The 10,272-nt window shown below is 40.9% G+C and overlaps 1 protein-coding gene across 4 annotated transcripts in view; it reads left to right on the forward strand.

Annotated features, from left to right (window-relative positions):
- Positions 1-8,066, forward strand: part of golga1 (golgin A1) — a 29,334-nt gene extending 21,268 nt beyond the window's left edge. For all 4 annotated transcript variants that reach the window (XM_002941646.4, XM_018096645.1, XM_004916743.4 and 1 more), the window contains 7 exons: positions 1,540-1,642; positions 2,586-2,746; positions 4,155-4,307; positions 4,461-4,520; positions 5,335-5,505; positions 5,715-5,801; positions 6,607-8,066. In XM_002941646.4, the coding sequence (XP_002941692.1) occupies positions 1,540-1,642; positions 2,586-2,746; positions 4,155-4,307; positions 4,461-4,520; positions 5,335-5,505; positions 5,715-5,801; positions 6,607-6,687 (816 nt within the window). In that variant the 3' untranslated portion in view covers positions 6,688-8,066. The remainder of the gene's footprint in view (positions 1-1,539; positions 1,643-2,585; positions 2,747-4,154; positions 4,308-4,460; positions 4,521-5,334; positions 5,506-5,714; positions 5,802-6,606) is intronic.
- The last annotated feature ends 2,206 nt before the right edge of the window (positions 8,067-10,272 follow it).

Consider the following 10,272-nt stretch of genomic DNA (forward strand, 5'->3'; position numbering starts at 1 on the left):
GTTCACCACTGTTCCATGTTTTTGCCATTTGTGGATAATGGCTCTCACTGTGGTTCGCTGGAGTCCCAAAGCTTTAGAAATGGCTTTATAACCTTTACCAGACTGATAGATCTCAATTACTTTTGTTCTCATTTGTTCCTGAATTTCTTTGGATCTTGGCATGATGTGTAGCTTTTGAGGTGCTTTTGGTCTACTTCTCTGTGTCAGGTAGCTCCTATTTAAGTGATTTCTTGATTGAAACAGGTGTGGCAGTAATCAGGCCTGGGGGTGACTACAGAAATTGATATTGAAATTGAAAATTGAAATTGATAAACCACAGTTAAGTTATTTTTTAACAAGGGGGGCAATCACTTTTTCACACAGGGCCATGTAGATTTGGAGTTTTTTTTCTCCCTTAATAATGTGAACCTTCATTTAAAAACTGCATTTTGTGTTCAATTATGTTATCTTTGACTAATAGTTAACGGTTTTTGATGAGCAGAAACATTTAAGTGTGACAAACATGCAAAAGAATAAGAAATCAGGAAGGGGGCAAATAGTTTTTCACACCACTGTATATGGCCAGCGTCATATCCAGTGCATGCAGTAAGATATCTGTTGTGTGTTGTCTGTACATAAATATAATATGTCTTTACATAATATAAGGACATTTTATTAAAGTTTTAAAGAGAAATCTTTAAAACTGTGCACATGTTTATGAGGAGGAAGCACTGCAGAGAGACAGTACTTGTTGAGCAGGAAGGCAAGAAACTTAGGTGTTATGATTCCTGCAGCAGCTAGAGTGTAGGAGGTTGCTTATCCTGACATTATATTGTTTGCGTGATACCCACAATGCTTCTGTTAAACTTAGTGGGCCATGCTGTGCATATCTCATGCCTTGTATGTCAGTGCCACTGCTGCTTGCCTCTATCCTAGGAAATTCCTTTTATAACCTCCTTGCTGTAAGATTACTCTTTTTTTTTTTTTTTTTATTTCTTTTTATCTCCCAGTTTCTTTCTTTATCTCTTCTTTCACACCAGTCCCATTATACCCTTTCCACCTTTTTACCACCATTTTCAGATCTTCCTATCTCTACTCCAGCAATGGAGTAGGATGCCCTTTGGGCTATTATGGTTTATCTTGCCCTGCATCAGTCTGTATCACTGTGTGTTTATCAGAAAAATGGTTCAGATCAGTGCTGTCTAATGTAGTGTAGTGGCCTAATTATATCTCAGAATACAAAAAGTTGAATTAAATTAAACTGATGTCATATAGTGAGGCTCTAAACAGATTGGGGCCCATAAGAATCCTTTGAAAGGCCACATCCAGCCTCCAGGTGGACAGCCTTGATCGAGATAATTCATATTTTCAGATACAATAGCCAGAAACTAGCACATAGGAGGTTAATAAGATCTCTATGGATCTTCACTATACAGTGCTTATATTACACAATTTAGTACCACAAAGGCAGGATTTTTGGCTTTAGCCAGCACACATTAGGATACTGTGTTCTCCAAATTCCCTTTCTATGTGTGATCTGATTTGAGTTTTTTCTACCAGGTGGCCAGTCTCTCGAATATAATCACTGAGAATGAGAAAGAGCTGGCACAGAGAACAGAGGCGCTACAGGGAAAGGAAGAGGAAGCAGCTTCTCTAAAGAGAGGTATTGTAAGGGGAGTATTTATTAACATTGGCCAAACTTCACCGGTGATGTTGCACTTGACAATCAATCAGCAATTAGATTTGAATGGTCACCTACAAGTTAGAAAACCAAAACAAAAATCTGATTGGTTGCTATGGGCAGCATCACCGGTGATGTTTGTCTACAATGTATAAATAAATCCCTATATGTAGTACACAAATATTTCCTTAAAATAATAAAGCTTTTGCCTGCTCTAGCGTAATTTGTACACCTGTAGAAGTTACTATATGCTTGCTGCTGTCATATATTGGTATTACTTTTATCCTGTATGTTTCCTTTGGTTCTTTTTAAACATCACCTATGCTGTCATCCCTAACATCACCTATGCTGTCATCCTTGCTAGGATCATGGATCATGGCTAATCTGTGTGATCTTAACATCTGCAAGAGCAAGTCATTTAAAGGAGCAGTTCACCTTTAAAGGAACATTTCAGTGTAAAAATATAACTGCATAAATAGGCTGTGCAAAATAAAAAAAAATGTATAGTTAGGCAAAAAATGTAATCTATAAAGGCTGGAGTGAGCAGATGTTTAACATAATAGCCAGAACTTTACTTCCTCCTTTACAGCTCTTTAACCTCTTAATTAGTCAGTCGGTGTTAATTTTGTTTTTACTCTATCCAGCTTTCAAATAGGGGCTACTAACCCCAGCAGCCAAAAAAAACTTGCTATGTGAGGCAACTTTTTTTATTATTATTTTTTTATTTAGCCTGCTGAGATTCCAAACTGAAGGGTTGCTAAATAACATGCTACATAATTTAAAACCATAATCAATAAAAAATGAAGACCAATTGCTTGGCTTAACTCTTTCCCATGGTGATAGACATATAACCATCTCTATATTATGCTGTGATTGGACTGGTTATTACTTTGCTGTCCAGGTTAATGTGCTGTTTTTCCATTAGATTATGACGCCATCTTGTTGCAAGTATCGCAGCATCAGTCTCAGCTAGAGACATATAAGACACAAATGGAACAGAGTGAGGAATCCACAGAGAAGCAAGTCAGAACGATGAGGATGCAACTGCAAGAGCACAAGCAGGCTCTCCTTACAAGTGAATCTCAGGTAGGGCTTCTTAGGTAGGTGAAAGGCCTTCAGCAACATTAACGCAATTATTCTTGCCTGTTCCCTTGAACTGGACAAATAAGCTTTTAACGAGAAATAGTAACAGAGTACCAGTAAGGCCCCATATTTACACCAGAGAATAGGAGCTGAAATGAGCACTATTTATACATATAAATGGACGATGCAATAATACAACAAGCACAAAAGCCACTCAAAATGACATTTACATGGGTTTCAGCCACATGTCCTTATGCAGTGTGTGACTGTAATGGTAATTAAAACAATTGAGATTCTCATGAAGACATCTCAGATTAAACACCATGGATGTTTGGGTTTTAAGCAAATATCTGTTGGTATTCGTAATGCTGTATTTGAATAGAGAGTATGTGCAAAAAGGGTGGTTGTCAGTTGAGCTTTCTCTACTTGGGGTAGGGTTCTTAGTGGGGGCAACTTTTACTTTAATTTGTTCATTACTGACTTAGGGGAGGCCATTGGAAGCGTGTGCCTGCTGATGACACAAATTTGTTCTATCAAGGGTGTGGCATCCTTGCAGCAGGGTCTAGACAAACTGGCAGTTTGAGTGGCGAAGTGGCAGATGATTCAACGTAAAAAAATGTATGATTAAAAATAATGGGATTAAAAACAATATGCAGCCTCTTATACCCTTAATGGGATTGCATTAGGCAAACACTTGATGTAGAAGGAACCGGGTGGTACTTGTGGATAATAAACTTAGCTCTAGCAAGCAATGCCAGTTAGCAGCAGGCAGGTCTCACGAAAGATCGAAAATCGCCACGTGTGCCGCCACCTTAAGGCAAATTGAAGAGGCTTCAGATGGGATTTTCCACCTTTCTCTAGATCAGCTAGCAGTTAGGCAGGTTTCATATAGACATAAAAGATTGAATTTGATTGTTGTATCTTATTTTATTTTATTTTTTAACCTTATCTACTATGTCACCGTAAATACCCATTTAAGCAAGAGCAGCATATACTGGTGAACTGTGTTTGGAAGGGTCACAGATTGAAAAAGACATTAAAGCACAGTTTTTTCTAAATGCTTTGTTGTAAGTAGTCCAAAACCGGGAGCCTTGCATCTACCTTGGTGCACTGTCAAAGTATGAACTGCACCCACAGTCAACTTCTGGCTATTAGAATGACCGGTTTAGGCCTATCCATCTCTAGAGTAATGCATTTTCAGTCTACTTAACATCTGTAATCAAGGGCTGTCCAGGGTGGGTAGGCAGCAGAGTAGAACCTAATGCATTTGATTTGTGAAAACTCTCGCCTCCATCTGAGGATCACTTCATCAAGTACATTCCAACAATACCTTTCTGCTAACATTGTTTAGTCAGTAACCTCATACTGAGCTTACTGCTGCAGCTTATTCCACCCATTTCTGTGACATTAGGTCTCATCATTACAAGAAGAGGTTTCAGCCTTACATGAACACCTTCATGGGTCGAATGCACAAGAGCTCAATGGAGATGTAACCGCAGGCGACATTGCACAGCTCCAGAAGGAGAACCTTGAAATGGGGCAGCAGATAGCAGAAAAAAATAAGGTATGGAGTAATCTGCAATAATTGCTCCCACACACACACACTTTTTATTTACATGTACCCTGGCAAGATAGATTTTTTTAGAGACGTGCCCCTTTCTGATCTATATATAATTTTCATCCATAATTGATCAGTATAACATCCTTATATTTACAGACTATAAAGCAGCTCCAGCAGAGGATGGCAGAACTGAAAAAGACATTACAAAAGGAGCTGGTAAGTCATTGTGTGAGATATTTCTGCTGAGAAAGTGAAACAGTACTCATATAGGACAGTCAAGTAGCTTTCATTTCTAGGGCTCCCCATAAATAAAAATTCTGTGCCTCCCTCCATCCCCTACAAGTGAAAAAGTCACAATGCAGTTGAAGCCTCATAGAGGCTAGAGTAATAGAGTAATAATTTTTTTGTAAACTGGGAACAGTGAGCCCATTTGAAAGCTAGAAGGAAGACAAATAATTCAGAAACCAAAAAAAAAAAACTAGCTAAAAAGTTGCTAGGAATAGTTAGGGCAGGGTTACACAGGGAGATTAGTCGCGGCGCTACAAATCTCCCCGCAATGCCATGCCACCGGCTTGAATGTAAATCGCTGGTGGGATGGCATATGCGTCGCTGTGATGTCCCGCAGTGGCCCTACGTTTCCTCTGAAGACTGAGAGGAAACTTCAGTGACTTCGCGGCGCTGCATATGCCATCCCACTGGCGATTTACATTCAAGCCGGTGGCATTGCGGGGAGATTAGTCACTAAACTCCCCGTGTACCCCTGCCCTTAAACTGCATGCATGTATTGGCTTTTCTCATTTATTAATACATCACTCTCAGTCTTAGGTCTCTCCCTACGTTGCACTGTGCCCCACAGTTACTCCTGCTCCTTTCACTTAATTTGGGCAACATGGAGTCTGCAGCTGTAATGTGTAACCTTTTAGTGAAACTAGGGAAAGCCATCATGAATAACAATATACATTTATCTCTAAAAGTTGTATAGAGCCTAATTTAAAACATGTATTGTGCCTGAACACATTTTGACTTGCAGAAAATCAAACCAGAGCCCGAAGTGAATGAGGTCCAAGAAAAGCAAAACCCAGAGCCAGCCCTGCCATCACTCACTGTAACCAACAATGCAGACTTGAATGACTCCCGAGAGATCAACTTTGAGTACTTAAAACATGTAGTGCTGAAGTTCATGTCTGCCCGGGAAACAGAGGTGAGGATAACCAATCAAAAAGATGTGCCTGGAACAATGCAGAGCTTCTGTAATCTTGCAGCACTGTAGTCTGGGTTTGGTTCTGATCCACAAGGAATAAGAAATAAGCTTCACAGTAGCTGGGACTGGTATAAATTGAAATTAAAAGTGCTGCATAGTAGGTTGGTGCTATGTAAATAAAGGCGGCTAATAACTCTTATTTTCCCCAGGCCTTTCATCTTATCAAAGCTGTATCGGTGTTACTCAACTTCTCTGTGGAGGAGGAAAATCTGCTCAAAGAGACCTTGGAATACAAGGTAACCCTTTCTTTCTACTGTGGGCTAGCCAATCTCTTTATTCCATATGGTTATCTTTAAAGGGCACCTGTCACCCTACAACTGTCTCTCACACCTATGGTTGCCAACTTTTTCTAACTCTGGACAGGGTAATAATGGCAGGGGATGGGGCAGTGTCGGAACTAGGACACGGCGATCAGCAGTTGGCTAACCACCACATCATTAAGGCGGAGTCTCGTCCAGATTTCCTAATTTGGAAAACTGGGTGGGCAGATTTGACCCACACAGCCCTTATGAAAACCGGACAGATGACAACCCTACCCCCACCCCAACAGTAGGCTACCGACACCAGCAGGGAGCTCCTAGTGTGTGCGGCTATGTTGTGGCACATGAGCATAACAAGTAGGCCACAAAAAGCGCTCATAATGTGAATGTGCTCCACAAAACATGGCCACCTGCACTGGGAGCTCCCTTCAGTGTGGGCGGCCTAGCACTTGGGGGGAATTAAAACAAAAAAACATTGCGTCTCCCAACCAGAGTGCAGCAGGTCACTTATGACACAAGCTGTGGACGAAGCTGGATCCTAACAGCAAAACTCATCTGTAATGGAAAGGTCCCACATGCTGATGCTATTAGATTTCTGTTTGGGCCCTGCACATGTGGGTATAGTCCAGCCATAAAATAAGAGCAGATTGTATTCTGAATTTGCACCTTAATGGTAAATACTATCAAATGTAGGAGTAAAATGTCAGTGCAGAATAGATTTTCTCAATAAATATATAATTTCATCCCAGCATCCTAATAAGTAATTATTTTTGCCTTCCAGATGTCCTGGTTTGGCTCAAAGCCTGCTCCAAAAGGTGCCATCCGCCCATCTATATCCAAACCAAGAACCCCCTGGTCCTGAGTGGAAGGGGAAACCACCGCTTGTGGTGGGCAGCTGCACTTTGTATGAAACACTAACCACTGGCAGTTCCTGGTGCACTCCATTCGCTGTCCTTGCAGTGTTTTCTTATGGGAATTTACAGCCTCCGAGTATCTCGGGAGTAACTTTGTATTAAATAGTATGCATAGCACACTAAAGGCTGTGTAAATACATACATACATATATATATATATATAAATAGACAAGTGTAAATAGTATTTTAAGTAAATGAGGGGATTATGAACTGAACATGAGGTAGAAAACACAGGCAGGTAGAAATGTTATTTGTACATTGAACTGGATTCCCATGATATTTTTCTCTGGTGCAGCGTGAAAGCGGCAAAGAGTAAGTGAAATTTTCATCTCTGCTAGCTTCTTTCATTTTCTTCCCCCCCCCCCAACCAGTAATTGTTTTTTAATTCAGCATTGGAAGATACCTTGTCTTGCAATAAATATGCAACACCAGGAATCTGTAGCCTGCTATCTAAGGCTTGGGGGGTGAGCGTTGTGGTAGGCAAGGTATTCATAGGTGCATATTCTTCAGTGGTTCCTTAAAGTACAAGTAAACCCATTTATATAGCGTAGGCCCTACACAGGCTGGCCTCCCCCCTCCAAACAAAATGCAGAGTATCACAGCAGGATTGGCAGCTGCCATCTTTGTTGACTTGATGTCTTTTTCTAGTTTTCTGGCTGCCATGAGCATGCATAGTTATATCCAGTGATTGACACTGAAAGGTGAAAAAGCATCAAGCAGCCACCAACCTTGATGCACTATGACATCAGGTACGATAAATAGGGCGGTACTGGGGGGGTCATCTGTGGTGCTTGGTTTGAGAGAGAGGAGGAAGGCTCTTATGAGGGGGGTCTATGTTATATAAGTGGTTTCCTGGTGCTTTTAAGCACCTGCCCTAGAGTCCCGTGGAGTCCTATATCCCTTTTTGATTTCTTTTCATTTTAAAGACATTATTCTTGTGTTTTAAGGATGCCTCAAATGCCGGTTATGTAGATTTTTACTATAACTTATTTCTTAATAGTCAGATCTATTTAATTCCACATTTTTATCTGTGGGAAGGTGCGTTTTTGTAAATTGGGTAGGAAAATAGCATAGTGTCCAAATCAGACCTGGATAATCGGCATGTTCTGTTTGCTACTGTTCATTCTCCTTTAAAAGGAAAATACAGCCAATCAGAATTTCCTTATCTATCTTTGAGTGGGCCCACAAACATAAGTAGCCTATGCCCCCTCTATAAATACAACGGTGCAACAAGGGAAGGTTCAGCCTTTGCAATAAGCTATGCACTTTTATACAGCTGGAACAATAAACCAAAACCGGATTGTGCGGTTTCAATGCTTGGTTCATATTTTTATGTTTGGTCATTTTCCCATGCAAGTCTTGCAGTTGCATCAGAGTAAGAAGCGGGTTCTGAAAACTGGACCTAACTGAAGTTACAGTTTAAAGCTGGGCATACATGGGCCAACAAAAGCTGTCAACATGGTCCCACAAGAACAAGTCAGCACCTTATTGGCCCATGGCTGTGGACCTTCTGGCAGCCTACCTAAAAATCATCCAGATATCTATTGAGCAGGTTCCATAGGACCCCATTGTGATCCAATCACTGATTCAGCCTAGGGTGTTGGTGGCCTAATCGGGATAAAATCTACTTGTGTTTTAGTTTGGTTTCAGTCAGGCTGGATCACCAAGCATGTGGCCTCCATCGACTTGCACCAGTGTGACTTGAGCTCTGACTGGGCAATCCAGCCAGGACTGATTGGCCAAAGTCGTGGTACCTGCTAACTCTGGTCCAGCAATTGAAGTCACATTTCAGAGTAAGAACCTCACTGATCTGTACAGGAGTTGGGTTTGAACACTTGCAATGATCCACATAAATGGTCTAAAGAAGATCAGTGTGGCCCTGTATCAGAAGCTAAGTGAGCAGGAGGCCCCACTACTACCAGTAAATTACCTGGTGTTCTGGTTGGCCAGTGCATCGCTTGTAATATCCACATTGCCTTATAGTGGGTGCAGAGCATCTGAGGTGGCAACAAGAAACTGCTCATATCAAGTCTGAGGGCCAAACTAATGGATTGTTTGTTCTAATGAGCATATTTCTAAAACTAGCTATATAGTGAAGTCTGCTGAAATGGCAAGGTTGCCAATAAGAAACAGATCTTACATCGACCTGCAGATAGCCTTGCTACCCCACCCCTTTAATACCAACCACATATTGAATATGTCATGCATAGCTGCATATAAATCAGTTTAGTCTGCAGCATACATCTAAATGAATTGCTAATCACCATGCAGCATGTGGATTCTATGGGGCAGGTTTATCAAAATTTGAGTTTAGAGCTTATATACTCACCCATGTTCTATTCATTCCTATGGGATTTTTAGAAGGGTATTTATCAATGGGCGAAATTTAGAACTCACAATTTGATAAATAAGCTTCTAAAAATCCCATAGGAATGAATAGAACATGGGTGTTTTTATGTATTAAGCTCTAAACTCAAATTTTGATAAATCTGCCCCTATGTGTGTTCAATATTAAAGGGGGTGAGGTGGCAATACCACCTGCAGAAACCTTTGCATTGATGTGGCCCTCGCCCCCTGCATTTTCAAACCTTATGGCTGGACAATATAGTTCAAGGTGCTGGAACTAGCATAGGCACAAAGAGACACATGCCAATGATTTTGACTGGACAGTTTGGCTGGAGTCCTCAAACTGGCATAATAAACTAGAATAAATCATTTTAATGGAACAAAAATAACCAAATGATACTTGCTTAAACTTCAACCTCAAACAGGGTTATCACACCATTGGTAGGTTTGTAATGATGTCTTCTAATCAAACATGGGAGAGAATATAATTAACCGACTTCCTGTAAATCTTTTTCTCTCCGCAACCACAATATAAAATGAGCAGTGGGAATGGGTTACTGTAGAGAAATGTCATGAATGTGACATTGTATACAAATTTCCTACATATTGTACACAGTCATAATAGCCTGTGCATTGTATAGTATCTCATTCTCAATGCAGTGCTAATTAAATCACTTTTCCCTCAGTCGTATTGACTTGAAACCAAAGGGGAAATATATCTGGCAGCCGTGATGTCTGTCTACTTATGCCTGTCTGTCCTCTTTTCTTTATCTTTCTTTTATATTGATTGTAACGTTTTCCTCAGTCGTATTGACTCAGAACCAAAGGTCAAATAAATTGGGCAACCTGGACACATCTATCTCTCAATCATCTGGCTGTCAGGAGCCCCCGTACCTGGCTCTGACAAGGCAACTCAAAAACACCACGGTTGGGTTGCCAGTGTATTAGGCACCACCCAGTTAATATAATTCTTTACTTAAGACCCCTGGCCAGCACCTGCCCTGGGTACTATGCTTTGAGCACTTTGCCTCCATCACAGCCAGCATCCCTGTGATCCTCTTTGCTGTCATGGACTTTAGTTTGGATTTTTACTCTGGGGTACAATCCCTTGAGTGCAGTGCGTTTTCTGCTGATTTGGACAGATTTGCCCATTGGTTCAAACCATTCGGTGGTTGGGCAGGCCTTTG

Source organism: Xenopus tropicalis, chromosome 8, assembly GCF_000004195.4.
Source record: "Xenopus tropicalis strain Nigerian chromosome 8, UCB_Xtro_10.0, whole genome shotgun sequence".
NCBI lineage: Eukaryota > Metazoa > Chordata > Amphibia > Anura > Pipidae > Xenopus > Xenopus tropicalis.